General features: G+C 45.4%; 2 protein-coding genes across 2 annotated transcripts; one reads left to right on the top strand and one right to left on the bottom strand.

Moving 5' to 3' along the window:
- Positions 1–572: 572 nt before the first annotated feature.
- faxca (failed axon connections homolog, metaxin like GST domain containing a) lies at positions 573–10157 on the top strand. Its single transcript, XM_048986535.1, has 6 exons — positions 573–1089; positions 3182–3317; positions 3980–4176; positions 6074–6291; positions 7239–7355; positions 8140–10157. Exons 1-6 carry the CDS (start codon positions 830–832, stop codon positions 8427–8429), a joined length of 1218 nt encoding a protein of 405 aa, XP_048842492.1. The 5' UTR covers positions 573–829; the 3' UTR covers positions 8430–10157.
- Positions 10158–20669: 10512 nt separating this feature from the next.
- pou3f2a (POU class 3 homeobox 2a) lies at positions 20670–22124 on the bottom strand. Its single transcript, XM_048985668.1, has one exon. The coding sequence runs from the start codon at positions 22051–22053 to the stop codon at positions 20932–20934; it is 1122 nt and encodes a 373-aa protein (XP_048841625.1). The 5' UTR covers positions 22054–22124; the 3' UTR covers positions 20670–20931.
- Positions 22125–25095: the final 2971 nt, after the last annotated feature.

Below are 25095 nucleotides of genomic sequence, written 5' to 3'. Positions count from 1 at the left end.
ACACACTCTGGAAATCATCGCATGGCCCCCATTTTGGAAACCCCAGAGGTCAATCAGTGAGTCAGTGGATGTTTCAGAATATGCGTACCTGGCCATACTTGTGTTTTACATCATCTTCCATTGCTGAAGACCAGTTCCAATACTCAAGAACAGGAGTACAGAGGACGGTAAAAAAAAAAAAAACCCAGATGTCCTTCTTTTCCCGCTGCAAATATCAAGAATACGGCACCCCCCAATGTTGGATATGTTGAGTTTTTATGGGCGTAATAAATGTATTTTATTATAATAATGATTAATAAAGCTTCCAGTTAAACTTAAATGATATTCAAACCGAATGGAAAACAATATACTCGTTATATTACGTTATTCGTAATATATTATTATATTTGCAGATTTGTGCAACTCCATCCTCTAAACGACAGTTTTCCCTCAGCCCCTGAAGTCGTGCTCTCAAGGGCGGGGGGTGTGGGGGCGTGGGTCTCCTGCGCAGCCGCAACGTCGTGATCTCAGATGCGGGGATGGGGTGGTGGGGGGCGGCTCGCCTGCGCAGACATTGATGTCGTACAGTATTCTCAAGGGCGCCGGGGGGGGCAGCTCGCCTGCGCAGACACTGACGTCGGGCTCTCGGGAGCGGGGGGCGTAGCTCGCCTGCACAGACCCTGACGTCGTGCTTACACGGGAGGGGCGCAGCTGCAGCTAGCGGCCGCAGAGGGGTGCGAGCGGACCCCGCGGCGGGTCCAGCATCGGGCGGGTTCCGCGGCAGCCTGACCGATACCCCAGCGCTGGGCGAAGCCGCAGGCCGGCGCATGGGATCGGCTGCTGAAGGACAATGCACTGGGGTGTTGGTCTCGCCGCCTCCAGGTCGTGTGTAGTTGATCTGGGCCGGAATCAGAGCTTCTCCTTGGGATTCGGTGGAGCCGATGAGCAGTACACGTTTTATGGGTGCATCATCGCCTTCCCTCTGCAGGAACACGGCGGGATGATGGCGGGGCTGGGCTCCGACTCCTGGTGGAGGAAGACGCTGTATGTGACCGGCGGCGCCTTGCTCGCCGCGGCCGCGTACCTGCTGCATGAGTTACTGGCGATCCGGTAGGATCCCTTCCGCCCCGTCTGCATCACGCACTGATATATGTACATGTGCATTTTCCTGCGGGGCTCCATCCCTCTGCGTCAGCCTCCTTGTTGTTTTGCTTTTCCGTAGTTGGGTGGGGTGCAGGGATGCTGAACGCTTGAAAACATGGAGTCGGTGCTTTGTGATGTAACTGCCCTTTCAGAGAGGCCAATCTGCATCGGTGCAGATGTGAATCAAAGTGCATCATTCAGGCTGCAGGGTCGCGCAGTGCCCCCATCCTCAAGGACGTGGGGTCCGCTCGGCCCCGGGTTTCAGCGCCTGGGTACCCATAGGTGCCCTTTAATGACCTCTAAATTAATACATGCAAATGAACCGGTTCGTCTGATGAACCTACCTTGTTAACGTTTTTAAGGCGAACCCTATCTTGACGATCTGATGGTTAATTGACGGGTGAATAACTGGTGCACACCACCGGAAGCTTTGTATGAACCTAATGACTGTGCTGTATTGTGCCGGCTGGGAAACACACCATGTTTTTCCTGAAAAGTCATACTTAGCGTTTGGTAGATAACAAAGCTTTTAAAAGACTTTTAACGGATTAAGAATTTGCATATTTAATTGGATTCTTTTGGCTAAATAATGTCGTCATTATTATTATTATTATTATTATTGTTGCTGCTGTTGTTGTTGTTGTTGTTGTGTTATTATTATTATTATATAGCGATTGCAAAAGTAGACCTGCTTTATAAAAAACTGTGGACTGTGTATCACACTGGCTCTGTCACACTTCAGCACCACAAACCCTGGACAGTGGCAGAGTGAAACATTGTTTTATATGGCTAGGTGTGTGTAAGCTCGGGGGGGAGGGGGGTGTTTTTCAGGACCAGTGCACATTACATGCTTTTATATGTGATCCTATCCATGCAGTTCATGGCTTGGCATTTAAGATTAACTTGTCAATGATATTTAAAATATATTTTCAAGTTGATTTAGGAATTCAGATTTATTCTTTTTGATATTCACCTGGGTGCTGAAGAGGCAGTGTGTTTGCTCCTCCTGTACTCTGGGAGGCGCTGTGTCACTGTACAGGGGTTATTGCGCTCTTGACAACAGGCAAAGTGCAGGTGCTTGACAGCTCTGAAGGGAGAAATTATGCAATCATAATGTTGCTCCAAGTAACCATCCTAATCAATTAGGCTAAACTGGAGTATAAACTGACCAGTGCAGTTATTTTTTTATGTTTAGGATTTCAAAAGATACTTCATTTATATATTTTTTTACTGATTATTACTCCATCAATTTACCACATATCCAGTTAAGAGTCTCAGGTCTAGGGCTTAATTGGTCCAGACCAGCTCAATTTACACAAAAATATGTTCTTACAGTGGGAGCTGAGGTCCTGAGCCAGTTTGACGCTTTGCTTTTTGCCCAGTACAGGACTGTGTGAGCTCAGTTTTCCCAGAATGCTTTGTCTTCCACACACCAGGTTCCCTCACACAATCCAAACACAAATATTTGTGTTCAGACAGCAATTCCTCTGCAGCACAGTGCCGGGGTTGGGGCTTCAGCACATTAGTTATCAGCTTCCGTTCCATTTGATGTATTTTTTTATATAGCGCCTTTCACATCACAGTCGCCTCGAGGCATTTGACATAAGTGTGTGGCGATACTTACTACCTTCATTTCTACAAAATGGTGCAAGAAACGGGAAAAAGAGGGAAAGAAAGAAAGATGGAAAACAGCAAAGAAGAGGGACCAAAAACTCCTGCGTAAGGAGAATAAAAACGTCTGGGGGTGGGCAGGCTGTCCCTCCTCCACAGGCAGCCAGACATTATAGACTAGCAAGCAAATCAGCCTGGGTCCTAACAGCCTGGACTGTTCAGAGACACCAGTTCTGGTGCAGGCATGTGAAATTTCACTATTAATACTGAGAGCACTTTCGTTTAATTGCATGATCATAATGTAGAGGCTCAGATCAGTTGTATGTTTATATACGCGTAACTGTAGATGCTATGATTCCAGACAGCTGTTTGAATTAAGTAGACTGGGTAATGCAGCCTGCTGACACGTGGCTGCACATGTGTGAATACTGCCTTTCATCATTTCTAGGAAGGAGCAGGAGTTGGATTCCAAAGATGCCATCATCTTGCACCAATTCTCCAGGCCAAAAAGTGGAGCCCCTAGTCTTTCACCTTTCTGTCTGAAGATGGAAACCTACCTGCGTATGGTGGACCTGCCTTATCAGGTATGTCGCCTACTCAGCTCTCCTCTCCCAGCAGTGAGTTTCTAACACGTGTGGAGAGAGGTGGTAGATTCAGGTCCAGAAAGTAAAAGTCCAGACCATGATTTAATTTGAACCAACCAGTTGAGCATAAAGAGTCACAGTCACATAGTACTCATCTGGTTGGTTGAAACAAAACCTTGGTCTGGATTTGTACTTTCTGGACCTTTGATTTCCAGCTCTGCGTGTGGAACATGTGGCAAGTTTGTGTTCATGTAGGACATTTGTTGAACATGCACGGTTCCTAAGGAATCGTATGATAGGGCAAGTGTGGAAAGACGTTAAGGTATTTTTCGTGTTTCGGTGGCGCAAGTGTTAAGTAAGGAGAGTTGTTAAATGTGTTCAGCAGTGGATGTTTCTTTAACACAGCAGGTGAAGCAGAACTCCACCGAAAAACATTCATATCATATAGTCAAATAATATCATTTTAAAGCCAATGTACAATCACAATGACCATACCCACGTCAAAGCAAATTTGACATTGCTTAATCTGCAGATGCTCTCCTCTGTCGGGGCTCTTCTGAGAGCATGTTGGTGACTGTGAGGAGCTTCAGAAGGAGCAGTGTCGTGTGATGCTCTCTGCACTCCTGGTCGCTGTACCCACGAGGCTGCTCATGTCCCTGCAGAATTACTTTGATGGGAAGCTGTCCCCTCAAGGCCAGATGCCTTGGATTGAGTACAACCATGAACAGGTGTCAGGAACGGAGTTCATCATCGACTTCCTGGAGGAGAAGCTGGGCGTGGACCTTAACAAGAGCTTGAACCCCCAGGAGAGGGCCGTGTCCCGTGCCATCTCCAAGATGGTGGAGGAGCACTTCTACTGGTGAGTTGGGTGGGGGGGCTGGGAGAGCAAAGCTTTTATATTATTTTTATTTCTTTATTCTTTGTGGAATATGCTGATGTCTTGAACTATATTCATTTTACATCATCTCACTAGCAATAAGGGCCATCATGGACCCCCCCCCCCTACAATCACAGGCAGGGTGGAAAGGTCCAGCTGCTGCTCGATTAAGCATTAGAGACCCACCCCTAAACACAGGCAGGGTGGAAAGGTCCAGCTGCTGCCCGATTAAGCATTAGGGACCCACCCCTAAACACAGGCAGGGTGGAAAGGTCCAGCTGCTGCCCGATTAAGCATTAGAGACCCACCCCTAAACACAGGCAGTGTGGAAAGGTCCAGCTGCTGCCCGATTAAGCATTAGAGACCCACCCCTAAACACAGGCAGGGTGGAAAGGTCCAGCTGCTGCTCGATTAAGCATTAGAGACCCACCCCTAAACACAGGCAGGGTGGAAAGGTCCAGCTGCTGCTCGATTAAGCATTAGGGACCCACCCCTAAACACAGGCAGGGTGGAAAGGTCCAACTGCTGCTCGATTAAGCATTAGAGTGCCGTCATCTAAGCTTGATGTGATTGTTGGTGGTTTCAGGATCTCAGGAGTCTCATGTGTGTCTGGAGTTCACAAATCATGGTGCAATAAACCAAAATTCAGTGGCTGTTCCGTTGTTCAAAACACCTTGTTAATGAGAGTCGGAGAGGAGTGGCCAGACTCATTACAGCTAACAGGAGTGGCCCAAGTACAGAAATAACAGCTCAGTAAATCAGTGGTGTGCATAAAGGGTTTTCTAATGGAGCAACTGGTCAATCCTAGGAGCAGGTGGGTAAGAGCAGAATAACATTATACTCGTCTCACCTAAGAACAAATAGACAAGGCTACATTGGGCATGTGATCACCAAAAATGCACTGCGTGTATGTAGGTAGGAAAATCGTAGTAGCCCTCAAAAATATAGAACCGATGAAGATTAGAAGGATACTTTGTGAAATAAGATTCAGGCCGGAACCCAAATCCCCACATGGGTTAATAACCAATCAACGTTTCCCTTGACTGTTGGTTTGAAAAGCCCATGCATACTGCAGAATATGGTCATTTCATCATCTACGTATTGGAAGAGCATTTGTGTCAGTCCTCTGAGGTTCTGAATGAAAGGTTCAATCAAATCAAGAATTTCCATTCTCAGGCGGGGAAGATGAGAGCAGAAACTTTAATTATACAGCAGTCTTTTTAATTAAATGTTTAATAAAAATTACGTGTAATACATTTTCCCTTCTGCAGAAATGCTACTTTTTATCCACATAGTTTGCTTATTATCTAGCAAATTTGTAAAGAGATGTTGCTCCAGTGATTGTATTAACAGGAAGCACCAACATAATTAAGTGGTGTTTTTGTTTTTCAGTACCAATGAATATTATGTGGCTTGTAGGACAGGTTTTAATAAAAATAATTCTTGAGTATATTTGTTATATATCTATGTCTGAAGATCAGTGTATAGATTCAATGATAATTGAAGTTTCCAGGAGTGTGTATGTGTGATGGAGTGAGAATCTCTTTTGACTTGATTATGTTTGTGGGATGGAGTAATAATCGGTTTCGAGATGTTTATATGTGTGACGTGGAGTGAAAATTGGTTTCCACATATTTATGTGGATGTAAGGTAGTGAAAATCTGAATTAACATATTTATGTGTGAGATGGAGTGAAAATCGCCATTGGTGTGTTTGTGTGTGTGATGGAGTGAAAATCGATATTGTCATATTAATGTGAGTGTGAGATGGAGTGAATATAGATACTGACATCAATGTGTGTGAGATGGAGTGAAAATCAGTATTTTTGTGTGTAAAATCAGCCTGGTGGATGCATAGTGTTTTGTATGTCTGGACGTAGGACCATCGCATACTGCCAGTGGGTGGACAACCTGGAAGAGACTCAGAAAATGCTGGCAGTTACTGGGCCGCTAAGTGACCTCCTGAAGTGGATCTTGAGTCACCTGACTGGTGGCATCGTGAGGCGGGAGATGTATGGCCATGGTATTGGACGCTTCTCTAAGGAGGAGGTCTACACCCTGATGGAGAAGGACATGCGGACGCTGGCCACACTTCTGGGTGGGTGAGGGGTGCGGTATGACTGTGGGGCTCATGTGTAGCAGCCTAGGTACGAGTGTGAGCATGAGTATTCAGGCAGGGTTTGAGTGTGGGGGCGGGGCATGAATGTATGCAGGAGGGGGGTGAGTGTGGGGGCGGGGCATGAATGTATGTAGGAGGGGTTTGAGTGTGAGGGCGGGGCATGAATGTATGTAGGAGGGGTTTGAGTGTGAGGGCGGGGCATGAATGTATGTAGGAGGGGTTTGAGTGTGAGGGCGGGGCATGAATGTATGTAGGAGGGGTTTGAGTGTGAGGGCGGGGCATGAATGTATGTAGGAGGGGTTTGAGTGTGAGGGCGGGGCATGGATGTATGTAGGAGGGGTTTGAGTGTGAGGGCGGGGCATGGATGTATGTAGGAGGGGTTTGAGTGTGAGGGCGGGGCATGGATGTATGTAGGAGGGGTTTGAGTGTGAGGGCGGGGCATGAATGTATGTAGGAGGGGTTTGAGTGTGAGGGCGGGGCATGGATGTATGTAGGAGGGGTTTGAGTGTGAGGGCGGGGCATGGATGTATGTAGGAGGGGTTTGAGTGTGAGGGCGGGGCATGAATGTATGTAGGAGGGGTTTGAGTGTGAGGGCGGGGCATGAATGTATGTAGGAGGGGTTTGAGTGTGAGGGCGGGGCATGAATGTATGTAGGAGGGGTTTGAGTGTGAGGGCGGGGCATGGATGTATGTAGGAGGGGTTTGAGTGTGAGGGCGGGGCATGGATGTATGTAGGAGGGGTTCGAGTGTGAGGGCGGGGCATGAATGTATGTAGGAGGGGTTTGAGTGTGAGGGCGGGGCATGAATGTATGTAGGAGGGGTTTGAGTGTGCATTATTGTGTGGACAGGGTAATAGTTGTTTGGTGGTGGTTTCTGGGGACACATTCAGGCCATCACTGAAAATTGCTGTTTTTACCCATTTTCCAGGAGATAAAAAGTACATCATGGGACCAAAACTGTCAACGCTAGACGCCACTGTGTTCGGCCACCTCGCTCAGGCCATGTGGACACTTCCCGGCACACGGCCAGAACAGCTCATTAAAGGTGACGTAGCCGATCGCTACCTTCTGTCACTCTCTTGCAAAAAAAGCCAGGCAGCACTTACACTAAAAGTGCGGTAGTACAGAAAAGTACAGCACCTGTGCAGGAATGGCATGCAAATTTGTGAAGTGTTCGGTATTTGGGGGTGGTGTGTAGTTCTTGCAGGTTAGCATCACTGTGTCTGGAAGCAGAAGGTTAGTGTTTCAAATCTGGGTTGGCAGAGAGATCTCACTGTTGGACACTTAAGTAAGGCCCTTAACCCCCAATTACCCCAATGACTGTCTCACCCTGCTTTCTCAATTCATGCTGCTTTGGATAAAATGTCCGCTGAATATCTAAAAATGCACAATTTAAAATGCATTATTGATCACTATGAAATCTGTCCTAACCAGTCCGTCCATCCTAAGCAGACATCCTGGGTGTGATTGTGAATCATGATGTAAATGCACAGAGATAATAAAAATGCCCGCAGACATTGGAAGCATGTCACTCACAATGTGACAGTGCATCTGTGAAGTCAGGTGAGCTCCACTAGGTGGCACTGTCGTACAGTACAGTGAAGGCGGTATGAAGGCAGTATGTAGATATCACAGATGGTATTGGCAGTAAAAAAAAAAAGACATTAGTGTAGGATGGTATTGAGAATTTATAAACAAGTGTGTGAGTCTCCCGGATCTTTAAATGCACAGATGTGGTTGAAGCGCATTGTTAGCTTGCCGCGTCGGTATTGCGGAGTGTGGCTTCTGCTCTCATGCCAGACGGTAGGTAACCTGTCCCCTCTCCGCAGGCGAGCTTATTAACCTGGCCATGTACTGCGAGCGGATCCGTCGGAAGTTCTGGCCCGAGTGGTACGTGGACATTGACGACTTCTATTACGACGGCTCGAGCGAATCCAGCCCCTCACCGTCCAGACTGCTGGATTTTAGCCTGTACTCCCGGACCGAGACCTTCGGGGAGGAAGTGTCCGGGAACAGCTTACTCGACTCGCACTCACCCGACACGGACGGCACCGGCCACTCGCTCTTCGACTCTGAGCTGGACTCAGAGGTTTCTGACCACGAGGCGCTGAAATGTTAACCCTGGGCTGGGACTAGACGGGCCACTGGCCTCTTGAAGCCTGAAGTTCTCTCCAAAGCCCGGATGGTGTTGGTGACGGTGCTGACTCGCCGTCCCCTGGGTGGACCCAGCGCATGGACAGCTTCAGCCGCGTGGAGGCGCGTCCTCACAGCACGTCCCAGACGCTGCATGCCTACCCCGCCAGGTTTTAGATCGCTGCTAATGGGAAAGTGTACATACATGTAGCGTGGACCTCATAGAAGAAGAAGAGCTGAAACGTCACAAACAGAGGAAGGGAGGTCCAGAGATCCCGCCGTGGCTGACCCTACGGGCGAATTGTGGGAGTTTTACAAAAACGTTCTGAGGGCAGAAGGAAAAATGATTGGTTCAGAGAGACAGATAATAGAGGAGGTGTGCCCAAGACATCTGATTGGTTGGTCCTGCCTCTTCTAGTTGCTTGGACCCACCTCCTCTACACTCTGACTGGTTATTTCTCTGAACCAGTCATTTTTCCATCAAGTGAAACTCCCAGGAGCTCCAAGGTCCCCCCTCCCCCCACGGAACTGTGTTCCTCAGTAACCCTGCTCATCATTGCATCGTTACGCATGCTCAGATTTCACATTTGTGTGATACGTAGATTTCCTTTAAACTCTACTCGCCCTACTAGGGTTTCTAGAGCTTTCTATAGTGTCGGCACACTGTCAGAATGATCTGATGCTTTGGTTCGGGCGTTGGGTCAGACATACCTCACTGGTGCAGGGCCCAGTCAAATCTGGACCCGCTGGCACAGCTGCCTTCCTGAACCACGCAGTCGGCATTCTGCCAGAACCAGCGGCATCGTGGGTGGGCCGGGAGCGTTGCTGTATGTCTGTCACGTTTGCTGTTCCCAGTGCGTGATGTGGCCCCTCCCCTGGCTGCTCTGCGTGTGCGTGTCTGTCTGTATCTGCGTGTGCGTGCACACCCCCTCTTTGCATGTCTTCACACAACCCTGTACGTCTTCAGAAATCCTGAATCTCCTACTAAGATACAGCAAACTAATGATTTATTCATTATTTCATTGTATTTTCACACCTTATTTGATCTCTGGGAAAAAAAAAAAATAAGAACGTGAGCTTATGATTTTTACACCAAATAACTTGCATTTCTGCTGAAAATGTGCCCGGCGGAGTAAGAACATTTACGAGTCTCTCAGGTAGATGGGAAAATGCTGGTCAGTTAGGATGCTATGTTTATAAACACATGGCAAACCTTTAACGGGGACAAACCCAGCAGCGCCCCCTGGGGGCAGTGCTCACACCTGCTCCTCAAGGGTGAAGACTGAAGTGTATCTCTCTCTTTCTGTGCAAGAAATCACATTCCTCCTGTAACTGGATTTTATTTTAAACCACAGAGTGGTGTTTTTCTTCTGACAGACTCTGTCGATTCCCATGCCACTTGAGTACATCATCATGTCCATCATTGACCCTTGGCTGTTTCTCCTGTAAATTTAGCGTGATCTGTGTAAGATGTTATAGCATTGTGACGATATTCATTGTAAACCTGACTACCTGCCCCAACCACAATGCTCTCGCGATGAAAACTGAAGGATTCTGAGTAAAGATATCTGACTGTGTCATCTGTACAGTTACCATGTGTGGGCGGCAGAGTACCGATCTCGAATCTCAAAGAGCCTGTGGTCTGGGCAGCAGGTGGTGTTTTGGTTGGGGGTTTCGACTGGAATTCAGGGACACCCCCTCCCCCCCCCCCCCCCCCCCCCCTTGGTCTGCTGCATGTTCCACCCATACCGCCATCCCTGAATGTGGAAACACGATGGAAAAGCATCAGCGAGCTGCAGCGCTCAGGGGTCAGAGGTCATCTGGACTCGTGCTGTGTCATCTCCTTGTACATATCAGTACTGTTTTTTAAGCCATATTACAGAATTAATGTTGTGTACATTGATTGCCCGTGGACTGAGAGTTATGCTGTAATGCACAGACGTGCAGAGCTGTACATGAAGTGAACCCCGTTAAAGATGATGTACTGGCGACGCCCTATGAATGTACCCTGACCACAGGCAAGTGACTTTCCTCTTAGTAATTATTTAATTAAATATAGCTGTGACAATTTTACCCAGAATGCAGTGTTTTGCTAATGTCTTGCCATCCAAATCACCCATTCCCACTGATTAACACTGATTAACCAAGATTTTCTGGTCACTCTAGTGCACATATAACTCATAAGGGGATTATAATGATTTCTCTATTCATTTTAATCTGCTGGGATGTGGTTATTGACTGAGTATATAGTTATTTATATCTAGAGGTCTGCTAGGGCTTTGGTCAAGTGTCCTAGTTCATACTTCAGGAAACACTACCTAACCTGCCCCAATACAATCTGTTAATTTGTGGGTCACACTACATGATGTGACAGTCTGTGTCATTCTGTGGGTCACTCTACATGATGTGACAGTCTGTGTCATTCTGTGGGTCACCCTACATGATGTGACAGTCTGTGTCATTCTGTGGGTCACTCTACATGATGTGACAGTCTGTGTCATTCTGTGGGTCACCCTACATGATGTGACAGTCTGTGTCATTCTGTGGGTCACTCTACATGATGTGACAGTCTGTGTCATTCTGTGGGTCACCCTACATGATGTGACAGTCTGTGTCATTCTGTGGGTCACCCTACATGATGTGACAGTCTGTGTCATTCTGTGGGTCACTCTACATGATGTGACAGTCTGTGTCATTCTGTGGGTCACCCTACATGATGTGACAGTCTGTGTCATTCTGTGGGTCACCCTACAAGGACACACAGCAAGCCAGTAGCTGTACACAGACCTGCGTGAGCGCTGTGATGATGTCATCAGTAAGTCTCTGTGTTACGCTGCATTATTTTAAATCATTACTTTGACCATATCAGGCACACAGTGAGTGACATAGTCAGTGATTGTGAGCAATGCAGCGAGTGACGACCGGAGGTGCCGTGCTTCATGGTCACACATTCATCAGGCTCCTTTCCCTACCCACTAGTTCCTCAGACAGTCCACCGATTCTCTCCTCCGGCAGTAATCGGTGATGCCCGGCAGACTTACTGGCTTGAACAGAGTGCCACAATTCCCCCTCACTCCTACCCTCGTTGTGAACGGGATGTTGGCAGAATCACCTGAAACTGTATATCAGTGCGCTGGATTCCAGGTCCTGATCCAGCCCGTCATCGGCACACGCAGGGTAAACAGATCATGTCGTACTTGGCTGCCTTTAGAAACAGGAGAAGCTGAGAGGGGCCAGCCAGGCCGTAGGCAGAGACGGAGAACGTGGGTCTGTTATGGGGGAGGCACGTGCTGGGGACAGAGGGCCGGTTCGGGTTCTGGATGCCAACAATGGCGTGGGGGGGGGGGGGTTTGTTGGCAGGGGCATGTCGGCACTACAGATAGCTAAACCGGGCAGCCCAGGTCCATTTCAGCTGGGGATAACTGGGGATTTAAATCAGCCTCTATTATCCCCCCCCCCCTCCCCCTGAGGGCTGGCCAGCGCAGCGACGCGTGTCGGGGGTGAGCCTTATGGCCAGTGAACGTGTAATAAAGGAAGCGATTATCACAGCGGGCCCACCGCTGAGGACCCGGCTTCAAACGAGCATTTCCCTCCGTATGGCGGTCAGCCCGCCTTAGCCTCCTTCAGATGTATTACAATAGACCTTCATTATAATGTTACACCACACAGCCAGTGGTATCCATGTACCCTATTGGATGAGGCACAGTCTCCACAGGGTGTGGTGGATTTCCATGGCAACCACTTCCATCGCTACCTGGGACTGCTGTCGTTAATGTCTCTGCGTGCCATTGCTGACCGACACTGCTCCATATAAGGGTGAAGTATGGCTCAGTGGGATTGGACCTGGAAGCAGAAGGCTACTGGTTCAGATCCCATGGTCAGGAGAGTGACTGCACCATTGGACCCTTGAGCAAGGCCCGTAACCCCACTGGCTATTGGTTTGTGTAAAATCACCTGTAAAGTAAATAAGCAGGAATTTCGTATTATTTCATTTAAGCTTAATGCACACATTTGGACTAATACAATACAGGCACACAAACTGCCGTCTCTCACCTTCACAGAAATAACCCAATACATGCAGGACCTTCATTTCAATGTTTCTTGTAATTGCTTTCATGCACAATCATTACCTGAAGTGCTGGCTGTTTCAGAAGGGTGAATGTTAAATGGCATCATGGAAATGTGGTGGGGGGGGCGGGGGAGATGGGGGGGGGGCCTGTCCATGACCCCAACCCTGCATGGAGATGGACGCTGGAACACGGAACTCACTGGCGCAACCAAATCTGTAATCTGACGGGAAGCTCAACAGTTTCAGGGCTCAAAGTCCTAGATACTTACGATTATGCTGAACCTAAAACAAGCAGATATTTCACAAACACCAGCTGTGGTAACTTACTGGCTCTGCTCTGCTCTGGTGCGGGCAACTTGAAATATGTAATAAGAGGAATGGCACTGAGGGTTACTGTGTTACTTAGTTTGTTCTGATTCGATCTTTGTCAGTATGAGTAAAGTCAGACAACTGATGGTGTCAGTCATTCAGAATATAAATAAGTGCCAAGCCAGCCCGTGAATTAATATTCATGAAAAACAGCAGGACTGTCCAGACCTGTCCTATAAAGAGTAAGACCATGTAACTGTGCGAGACATCCCGTGGATGTACGGACCCATGTGACAGTTTGTCAGGAATACTTCACAGCTCCCAGTGATATATATGCGCAGTGTGTCAGGAATACGTCACTTTACAGTCACACACAGTGTAGGGGAGGCTAGTTGTCCAGCTGGTGTTTTGGTGGGGGTCATTTCAGGGCATTGAGGGAGAAAACAGGATAACCGGAGACAGGCGAGGAGTTACAGTGGGGTGAGTGTAAAGATCACTGGCGGAGGACTGTCAGCTGCATGCTGGGAATCTGGGACAAACACTCATATACACACACTCACACATATACATTTTCACCCACATACACACTCTCACATACACACACTCTCACCCGCGTACACACAGACACACACACGCACACACACACTCACTCACACATACACACACACAAGCATGGTTTGTGTTTCAGGCCCTGGCTCATGCCCTGAGGCCTGGAAAGCCACTTGTAAACAGCACCTGCTAAATGAATAAATGCAAAGAGGCATCAGCAGCCTGTCTGGCACAATCCAAAGGCAGGAGGCGCCATAACTGGCAGCAGAGCTGAGGGATGGTGAAACCCCCCCCGCAGTGGTCTGCATTCCTCACAGGATGGATCACCCTCACTGCCACTAACACACACACGCGCACACACACGCACACACACGCACACACACATATGCACACACGCGTACATGTGAGAGCACTTGCTGGATCCCTGCTCACGTGATTGTGCATTAGGCTAGGGCATCCAAACATTTTGATGTCCATGGAGATAGTAAGACCTCTCAAAGATGGTTGGGGGGGGTGGGGGGGCAGAGGGGTACTGGAAGCAGATCAATCAGTGGGGCAGATTAAATAAATGTAACTGTTTCTGTTATTTTCCATGATCAGAATGCATGCATAGAAAAGCGACATGAAAAATATACGTGGCCTTAGAATACATACTTCTGTGATTTGACTGTCCTGCTCTACGCTCAGATCTGTGAGCGAGCCCATTCGGGGGTGGGGGGGGTGCTGTTAATTTCTAAAGAAAAATATATTTCTTTCATTTTCGGATGAATTCTGTCTATTTCTGTCCATTTACCAGAGCCGGTTTTACTCCCTGTGTAATCCTGTGTTTGCAGGGTAACTGCAGTAGAGGTCATAAACAGCATCACATGAAGTGCCTTTCACTCCTTCCTGGGACTCACCCTCCGCGCTACATAGCTGTTCAGGCACAGGCCTGCCAGAGCCCTGTAAAATATTTCTTTTTGTGAACATTTTACTTTGCTCTGCGATTTGCGGTTCTCTCCCCGGTGTCGATTTTCTGTGGTCCGGCATTGCAGGGATGGTTCAGACACCACAGAGGCAGCTCAGTGTCTGCATTGTTACTGAGCCACTGGGCCATGATTAGAACACATCTGCTCATTAAAGGAAGCTCCTGGAAGCAGACAGAAACACACATCATACTCAGAGGCATCGAGTGTCGTGGCCCAGAGAAGCTCCTGCTTTAAACGCCAGCCTGATTTCAACAAGACAATGGCGGTATTCTGCTTTCTAGCCTGGGTAAGAGGTTACTGACATCTCTAAAATAACTACGAGAGATGTGATGTCTGTTAAAAATTGTGGATATTAGGGTCACCTACAAGAGTATTACAGGAGTATTTTTACAGTGCCGTCAATGTGTCTAATTACCATGCTCGGCTCCATCTTTAGAGCTTTCTGTCTGTTCTCCCTGTTTCACGTTTATCCCACAAACATACATTGTCTGCGGGGGATTCCTGGTCTGCAGCACCATACTGCCACCCTGTATTGCGCACGTGGCTGAAAAATCGAGTAGACAGGTGGTCAGTTTTGCAACTTACCCTGCATTTTATGACCTTAGCTACTGCGCCACCTGCTGTTCTCATGAACGCAGAACAGTCAAGCAGCAAACTTTAGCCATAAAGGCAACATGACCAGCATTCTGAAGAGAATTAGCTGTAGTTTTTCAGTAACGTCTAACTAATCAAAAGAGTAAATTCATCCCAAGCTGAAATCTGTGACTTCATGTCAATCAGTCACAGCACTGGCCCCCTTCTTATAATGTTGATTAGTGCTGCGTGCTTGGATGAGTCAAACGCTTAATCACTGATTCCCATTTAAAGATGGTCGGCACAGCACGAGGCGGTAAGACGCATCAGGTACCCGCCGGTCAGTGTGATACAAGCTGTCTGAGTTTCAGCATGATTGTGGCAAACAAACAGTGTATCAGACTGAGAGAAGAGCAGACACTGGGCATCTCTGGGAGCTCGGCTCAAAGTGTGTTCTGAGTTTTCCTAATAAACTTAAAAGTAAGAGCAAACCTGTCATCTGGTCACTATAATGGATTTAGTGCAAACTGATTAACTTTAAATTGAAAAGTGACTTTCTGTAAACCGAAACACTTCATATATATGGTGGCGTACTCCCTGGTGCTTTTCAAGTAAATTAACTCTGGGACTGAGATCACTAACCCAGCCCATAATATCATAATCGGGAAGTGCATAGGATAAAATGGATGGATGGATGGATGGATGGATGGATGGATGGATGGATGGATGGATGGATGGATGGATGGACTGCAGGTTATCCTGGCAGATTCGGGGGGGGACGGACCCATGTTTCCTGAAAGAGGCAGCCCAACCCAGAGGCCCAAGGTGACAATTTATCAAGGGGCCTAAAATTTCTAGCTACGCCCCTGGTCATGATACTAAAAAATGTACTAACTGAAAATCCCATATTATTGTACCACTTGTGTCGGGAGCATAAGGTAATAAAGTTCACATAGTATTTTGGAATTATAATTATCCATCCATCCATCCATCCCTCCATTCATCCATACATCCATCCATTTTATCCTATGCAGGCTGGGGGGTCCGCAGCATATCCCAGAAGCTACGCTGCACAAAGGACCTGCCTCTTTCCATTCTGAGCACCTGAAAATTTCTGAAAATCTGCTGGACACGTTTCTTTCTTTGGTCCCATTGTTTTCAAAGGCGCCAACGATAGTATTTACGTTTACAGCTACCTCAGACACATGCTAATGACTAACAGATGTCTGTGGAAAACATGGAGAGACTGTAAAACCTCCCATCGAAAACAAGACGGGTGATACCGCAGTAGCGTCTGAGTAGAGAAATGACTTTCATAAAGTTGCTCGCTAGATGGCGCCAAATGAGCGCTTTATTTAATAAGCTTGCGACTTTGAAATGTAATCGGAGATTTACGCCAAAAACGAATAAAACATTCCTAAATAATACTAAAACAGCACTCTGCTATTTATGGCGAATTATAAGGATCCTATTTTTGCTCATTTGTGTTCACTAGAAAACATACAGCTACCATCAAGGTTCGTCAGTACCTCGTAGGAGCCCCCATTAGTTGCGTTTATGGTTCTTCATGCACAGCGTGAAAGGGGAAGATAGTGACTGTGGACATTAAGAGATTTGCCTAGAAAATAACAGATCATTATCAACAACAGCTACATATCCATCAAAGAACAGGTAGCAGTGAGCTGGATCACAAATTCTAAACAGCAGCTTATTTATGCAGCAAAATGGATTACATAGAGGTTATATGCACATCTTTTACAGTGAACCCAAAACGCCCCATATAAAAATTCCCTCTATATAGCAATTGCTTATGATCATAATATGTGGGGACCCCACTTCAGCTTCTTTCCCTCTGAAGCCTAACGTACTGCAGCCGCCAAGTAGATATTACAGTTAATAAAGCAGTATGTACTATTACTGCAGTGGGTACTCATACTAAGCCAGTGTATGTTGATACTTCAGTATGTACTGATATCGAAGCAGTGTGTACTGATATTTAGGCAGTATGCAGTGATACTGAAGTACGTACTGATATTTAGCCGACATGTACTGATATTAAAGCTAGACTCACTTCGTGATATCGAAGCATGTATTGATATTAAGGCAGTGTTCTGATCCTGCAGCATATACAGATGTTATGTGCTTACCATTTCTAAGACGCTGTGCATTCCAGAAAGCAGTGCTTTAAGTGGAGAAAAGCAGGTGCTGGCCCTCCCGTTGTTATTCAGTACTAAGAGGTGCCAACACTCTGAATAGAAAAACGAAGAGGTTCTGGTACTACCTGTAGTAGCGGCCCACTGCACAACCACTGCGGGTACGGACCATGAGCGCGAATCCTGCAAGTAGTAGCTCTCCCATACGGTAGTACCCGAAACATTCCACTTCGCGTGTAGTTTGTATAATGTAATCTCTCAGATCATGCATAAGTAGCGACTCGATACCCTCTTAGACAGTGTGGTGCGTGAACGAACCCACTCCAAGTCAAAGATTAATTAATGAGCGAGAATATTTAAATCTTTACTTTGCTATTGCGTGCATAGCGAGTTTCCACTAGCATCAACCCTGAAAGCCTTTATACCGCTTTTCTGTGCACTGGGTGAGGGTTCCGCTTTTTCATTATATACCGCTGCACAAAAATAACTACTGGACTCTATTTCCAGAATTAATTTCAACAGCATTAAATTTATGGCTCTTAAGGAGTATGAACTGTCGAGACGAGCAGAGGGTTTTAAGTATTCTATATACTGTATAAGAGTTGTCTACGCATGGCACATTACAGCCTGTTTGAGATTATGAGAATATTACAAACAGAAATGTAATATCCAAATAATTATACCAAATACACAGGCCTTTCAGGTGATTTTACATAGCCATTAATCTGTCATGAGATGTAGTATAAACTCATTTAACATTTTATGCCACGTTACGTTGTTATACTGTCTACTCTTAATTATATTACACATTTCTCTGTTATACTCAGAACTGGAAACACTTTTGCAAAGATTTACCTATAATACTTTGTCGCCCAACCAATTTTAAAGTGAAACGTGTTTGTTCTAAACACGAAAGTTTAGTTATTTTTCCCCCGCCGGTAAAGTATATAGGCTTGCGTAAACAATGACTTGTAGGTGACATTTTAAAATAATGATATTTTTAACAATTGCGACGCGATTCATTGAGTTACATCGATATAATTTGCCTCGTCGTAGGAATACTATTATAACAGTGCGGAATATTTGTTACGGAACATTTTGGAGGAGTTCATATTATTTCGGAGTTTATATTATATCGCCTGGGCCGTGACGTGGCCTCCCACGGACCTTAAACACAGACCCCGCGCCAATCCCACGCGCCTTGCTCCCCCTACTCGCCACTGAGCCTTGGGGTGTTGGGTGCTGTCGCTAAAGCACAGATTAAATTGTCACCCAGACGGCTGTTGAGCTAAAGAAGAAACAAGTTCATGGATCATTCGTGACATGATGCACCTTCATTGGCACAATTGAGGTACACTCTTTTAATTTCAGATGTGCCCGATTTAGCAACAATATTCCTTATTACCCATCGGAAATTATAACACCCACATCAAAGCTATCTTCTGCTATATACATCATTGGTAGTTTTAGAGTGAGCTGCTGTAAAATATGAAAATATCACATGACTCGTGAACATATGAATGACAGTGGTTTCCTTTTAACACGATAAGCAAATTCCACTCAGAAAAATCAAAATTTACTCCGTAAAATATATACGAAAATCATATTAATTCTGTCTCTTATTATGCAGCGATACAAAATGTGGCAATACAATAATATTGCTATTTGCATCATTATAAAAGTGCTAGAGCCAGCTTGAATGATATTGCATTTAAAACAACAAATTACTGTTACAAGGCAACGGGGCACATTCGTATGAAATTTAGCCATCGACCAAACTCAGAATGGTTTTCCACACCTAGGTTCAGCAATGCAAACATCACATCACCACAACTCAAATAAATAAATAAAAACATACGTTTGATCTCGGAGGTTAAAGAAAAGAAATGTGTTTTAATTACTGGAGTGTTTTTTTTTTTGTTTTAATTGTGCAGCTCTTATATTGTGTAGGCAATAATGATGGTAACCGAATCCTTATAATGTAGATATACTGAACAAAGACAGAACCTCCATCCATCTATAAGAAATGAAATCGTTCAGATATTTAAGATGTAATTAAATAATAAATGGTTAATTCATTCAGTTAACTACAAAGAAATAACTGGTATCACAGTGATAAAAGTTTACAGCATTGGGTAGTGTGTGTATATTATATATATATATATATATATATATATATATATATATATATATATATGACACATACATATATAAAATAAAGTAGAATTACTTAAGTGGCATGCCACCCAATAGTAATAAAACGAACTGCAAATGATTTGTAAGCCTTCGCCCATAAGCTTAGCCTTGATAGTGACTTTCAGCGTCAGTACATCCCAGTAGTATTTTAAATACATGACATTCCCGTTCTTATAAAAGTAATGCTGGTCATGTTTGCCCCGCTATAGAATCAATGACATTTTGGGTCTCTAAATATTGACAACAGTAATTGCACCAACAACACCAACAACAATGTAATAATAATAATAATAATAATAATAATAATAATAATAATAATAATAAGCCAAAAGCACAGGCAAAGAAATATATTGCTTTCAACTATTAACTGATCAAATAAAATGTATTTCAATGTCAATTTTCCTTTATTAAAGGAATTATACGAAAATGTACACATATACAAATTCCAAAAATCTGCAGTGGTACAGCGCCCTTGTATGAGACCTGATAAAGGCTCGTTTCTGTTTACCGACCTTTTACGTCCGTGCTGCCGTTTCTCATTGCAAACTTTCATTCTAAACATTTTTTTCGCATCTGGCGTGGTTCCTCGTCGCCGGAATTCATGTCCTCGGAACATGGAAATTTAATGTCAACATTGTACGCGTTCAAGCCAAAATATGTTTCGCATCTAACGAAAACTGTAGGCTAAAACAAAACAACAGTGGCGATACATTTTGATGCGTACAGCAAGCATAACATTGCGTAAAAGTCGCTGTAAATAAAAACACAATGTATTAAAACCTAATATAAAATTATGTTAAACAATTTAGGTAAAAAAATAATTGCAGTCAATTAAATATGTTTTACAGTATTGTAAAAAAATCTCTTCAAGAGAAAGAGCCTCAATGAGACGAAAACAACGCCATGGATTTGCTGAAAATATACAATATTTACAAACGCGGCTCCAAATCTCAACAGACTGCGCCAGCGCGCGCCTGCTCTCGCGGACCGGCCGGGCGCTGGCGCGTGGCTGCGAGCTTCTCTTTGGGACTCTTTGTTTCACTGCGTGCGCCACTGGCCTCGAGGACACGTCTGAGCAATTACGGCCAATTAAGGGACGTGACTCGTCAGATAAAGTCTTATGGTTACATGTCAACTTAATAATTATAATACTACTAATAATAATAATACGTCTGAAAAGATCAATGGGATCATGACTGTCAGGTGAGATCATTCCAAGCGCCCGGACCAGGCAATGCTCAACCCCAGCCGCTTTTCCTGAAAGCGTAAAGATGGCGTTTACGTGGTAAATGCCGCTGTTGTTGCATCCCGCACAACACGGGATAAGAGCTCGGCAAGTAAAACGAGCTGCCATGAGCTTCTGTGCGCATAATGCAAAAGAACACGGAGCTGAACTGAGGAAACGCACAGCGAAGCACAAAGGTCAGGTTTATTTCGCATACGCCAGTAACAACAGGGCCATAGTGTCACAGTGTTGGGAATCTTCACAGGACATTTTCTCTCTTAGTTCTTGAAGCAAAGTCTTCCTCTCCGCGGCTGATATTCTAGAGATTTCTTACTGCGAGGCATAGTGATGATCAGACATAACCGAATCATCTTCTGCAGTCCACATCTTGGATCAGTACAGGGACAAAACAGCATAATACAAATGTATCAATTGTTGATATTTGTTCATTGCACCGGCGTTTGGACTCCGTGGTGGGGCGGCGTGTCCCCATAAACATCCTCGCTAGCTCCCAGCGGTCCTCCGGGAGGCGTCATCCGTTTTTCTTTCTGGCGTCTGTTACAAAACCAAACCCTTACAACCTCCTTTTCCAGCTGTAGGCTGTCCGCCAGTGAAGTAATCTCCGACGCCCCGGGCTTTGGGCACTTAAGGAAATGGCTCTCTAGAGCCCCCTTCACGCTTACCTCTATAGAGGTCCGCTTTTTCCTCTTCCTCCCCTGTGCGGCTATCTTGTCCAAGCTAGTCGGACTCCCTGACGTGGAATCCGCCTCTTCCAACCACTTGTTCAACAAAGGTTTGAGTTTGCACATGTTTTTAAAGCTAAGCTGCAGAGCCTCGAACCTGCAGATCGTAGTCTGAGAAAAGACATTTCCATACAGGGTTCCCAGGGCCAGTCCGACGTCGGCTTGCGTGAATCCCAGCTTGATTCGACGTTGTTTAAATTGCTTAGCAAACTGCTCCAAGTCATCCGAGGTCGGTGTGTCCTCGTCTGAGTGATCGTGATGGCTCTGGTGCTGGGACGGCTGGCGGCCGGGATCGCTGAGGTGGGGGCTGTGGTGGTCTTCCTGGGCATCTCTCAGTGCGTGATGGTGCATACCCTGTCCGCCGCTCGGAATAAGACCGTTCACGGTGAAACCAGGCTGGGAATAGACAAGGGTCTGCGCGTTCGTCGTTGCCATGCTCGGTGTGTGCGCGGCTGTGCTTGTTCTCCATGCCCTTGCGTCATGATGGTTCCCATGCGGCTGGTGCACCGTGTGAGACAGTCGCGGCTGATGCTGCAGACTGCTTGAACTGTGCAGTTCCTCTCTGCCACCCTGCACCGAGGGCTTTATGTCTTGCTCGCTGAGTGGGCTGGAGGACCACGGGGTCCCGTCCCCGTGTGAGAGCGCACTTATCCACTGGTGTGCGTGGCTTAGCGGATGACTACTGCTATGCGCTGTATAGTCATTTTGCAACAGGCTCTGCGCGTCTCTGTACGCGGTTGCCTGCTGCATGCTCCCGGGCTCCGAGTGCACGATGGACGAGCTGGATGTGAGAATATTGTAATGACTGGACGCTGTAGTCGCCATGACTCCCGGAGCTGGACTGATTGCTCTTATTAAATGAGCCGCGCATTTGACAGTTACTTTCTGCCACAGGCGTTTACCAGGCTCTTCGCCAGGAGGACGCAGCGGCGCGCACCTGAGTTCCGCCTTGCTCGGGATTTTATTGGTCAGAAACGGTTGATATATGCAGTAACCCATAACAGCAACCATCTCATTGGTCACACCGGATTTCTTACAAGCCTCCCCCATTCTCTCCAAGAATACGGTGACTTCTGCAGCATTCCTGTCAACAAGGCAGACCGGAAAGTGTCCGAGATGCGCAGGCGAAGACCTGCAAGGAACAGTCATCGAAACGTGCAGAAATGCAAGTCTTACCAGAAAAGTGTTTCTTAGGCATGGACCCGCAAATCGAATTCATATTATTTGAAGGTGATCCCCCACCCGCCAAAAAAAATGTCATGGAAAGCATACAATATTACTTTTAAAATCAGTTAGACACTACTGGAATACGGGCATTAAAACGCACACGCACACACATTTCATTATAATGCCATTCGACAGACTGAAACTAATGGTATGTTTTCACTGGCCCCGGGCCAGAACGAAGATGATGTCATTGTACAATATGTGATATTCAGCGGATGTTTTGCCTTGTGTTTTCGTTATTCTACTGCAGTATCCTGGAATTCTTCATTATAAATTGCTGCAAAATCTTCTTTCATTATAAATGTCTTGAAAATCATAAAAGTTTTTGCTATTTAAAAGGAGCACACTTAGATACCGTAGAGGTAAATCCCACATAGGGAAAATAGTACAGTAAGGTACCATAGATGTAAAGACCACGTGGGGAAAGGAGTATAGTCACATCCCATAGATGTAAAGACCACGCGGGGAAAGGAGTATAGTCATATCCCATAGATGTAAAGACCACGTGGGGAAAGGAGTATAGTCAGATCCCATAGATGTAAAGACCACGCGGGGAAAGGAGTATAGTCAGACAACACAGTGGTGAAGGTAATTCCCAAAAATGGTGATTACCCTTTGGTAATCCTTAACGACGTTCAGAACAATCAGTCGTCAGTGCACAAAATACACACACTGATGAAATAACCAATGAATGGTGAAGGTGGTGGATGGCAGTGATTAGCGGGGTTTGGCGGCCTGTCTTTAAAGCATTTTTTTTTATTTTACGTTTGTAGTAGACACAACTGATCACCTGAAAGTCAAAAGGCGTCTCATGCATGCACCTTTTACGTTTTGTAGTGCAGAATTTCTGTATCATCTGTGCCTACTCGAGAAATGATATTTTAATGAAGAAATACACTTGGTACCTACATTGTATTGTTGCTTCGAGTAAAACGTTAGTTCGAATGCACATCTCACCTATAGCCAATGTCTAACGTTGGGCAAAGGGGATGCCACAATAAAGGTTTTCACACCCGGAAATCTGACCATAATGTTCTTAAGGTTTTTGTAGATTTGTTCCGGTTCGGTTAGCCACCTACATGCTTTAACTATACCCCAAAGCCTTTATGCACACTACCATAACACCTAAACATGTCCTATTATAAACCACTTGTTGTTCATTTTATATGAATCCCGTTTCCATGTATATAAGTATTATAAGAATTCCTTCGCCCTCAAGTACTTTAAGTAAATGTTTCTCTGTCAAATCTAAAAAAAAGGATAATAAAATCGATATATTCCTAATCTCACACTGACTTTTATTTATATGTAATCGATAGGTTGAATACTTGTAAAAACCTAATATTTTCCAGGCAATAATTATAAATTCTTATGTACACAAATTCATTTATTGCAGCAGAGAAAGGTTAGAGTCCGTGGGATGTGTCCGTCATAGACGCCACAGCTGCTGGTGTCTCTCTGGCTCTTAGGGATGCGACATTATTCAAAGAGGGACATTTTTGCCGGGTCGCTGCCGGTTGCTATAGAGAGGAGAAAATGAAACAACAGAAGGCGCGTCACAGCAGCTTTCGTTTCTTCTTTATTTTAAAAGGTCCATTTATAATAGACTCTGGAGGACACAAAGCCTCCGTCGGAGTGCATTATGGGACAGACATTTTTCCTCCAGCGACCGCTTAAAGTCACTATTGGAGAAAATAAAGTTAATGCTGAGCTGCAGGTTTCTAAAACGATTCTGTGCTTAGATGCCGTCGTTCAATAAAGACAGTAAAATAAAATTCGCTCTATAAAGGTGACCATGCAATTAGCACGTGCAGACATATCGATGATCTGTTTACGTAACGCATACCTGTTGTGAGTAATATAAATGTCTTTAGCGCGTGTCCTGAAAAACCTTGAGAAAATTTTAAATAATTAGAACCCAATTACAAGTAAATCCTTATGAAATAAGATCATTCATAGTCTTAAACATTAGATTTTAAAACGAAACTATTTAAGGATATTTTAAGAAATGGTGACGGGCGCGATTACGTTGCTTCGCGGAATCTCCCCAATCAAAAGAACATTTGTGACAATTAGCTTATAATTTGCGGAATTACCGAAACTCCGCAGAGGGTCGGGCGGCCGTGTAGGAATAGAAGCAGGGCGCATTATCTTAACAGTGTAATATGCAAACTCTGGGTCGTTTAATTACATGGCTTAATAATGCATAAATGATGTGAGTCTTGTTGTTTGGACAGCAAGGTCTGTGGTAATTCATTCTGGAGGCCAGTCGCCATCACGTACAGTCAGTTACTCTCCAGCTCTGGAGCCTCTGCCAAACTACATTTAAAAGAATAGAAATTAATGACGGAGAATCTAAGCGTTAAATTAACAGCAATTATATGACCCGCATGATTTAACGATTCAATTTCTTATGGTCTAATTAGGTAACTGTCGCCCCAAACATCAGCCAGCCTCCCCTCTGTGAATTTTCATACAAAACACGGTTGTGTTCAAACACGAAAAAAAATAATAATTGCACATTATGAAGACCCGACACGGTTTAAATCATGTATAATCAAAACAGCACCGAGTGGTCTGAAAATGTAACTTTTTCTTAACAGTTTTCTTAACACCTCATATATCCATATGTACCTACTG

The sequence above is a fragment of the Brienomyrus brachyistius genome, chromosome 19 (assembly GCF_023856365.1).
Source record: "Brienomyrus brachyistius isolate T26 chromosome 19, BBRACH_0.4, whole genome shotgun sequence".
Classification (NCBI taxonomy): Eukaryota; Metazoa; Chordata; class Actinopteri; order Osteoglossiformes; family Mormyridae; genus Brienomyrus; species Brienomyrus brachyistius.
The sequence above is the reverse complement of the archived record's forward strand: the minus strand, read 5'-3'. Positions and strand labels throughout refer to the sequence as shown.

What these genes read in the sequence shown, in the direction of transcription:
- faxca (XM_048986535.1), top strand. Translation starts at nt 830, where the DNA reads ATGCACTGGGGTGTTGGTCTCGCCGCCTCCAGGTCGTGTGTAGTTGAT. An exon ending in GACGCTGGCCACACTTCTGG is followed by an intron (nt 6,292 to 7,238) that starts GTGGGTGAGGGG and finishes CCCATTTTCCAG; the next exon opens with GAGATAAAAAGTACATCATG. An exon ending in GCCAGAACAGCTCATTAAAG is followed by an intron (nt 7,356 to 8,139) that starts GTGACGTAGCCG and finishes CCCTCTCCGCAG; the next exon opens with GCGAGCTTATTAACCTGGCC.
- pou3f2a (XM_048985668.1), bottom strand. Translation starts at nt 22,053, where the DNA reads ATGGCGACTACAGCGTCCAGTCATTACAATATTCTCACATCCAGCTCG.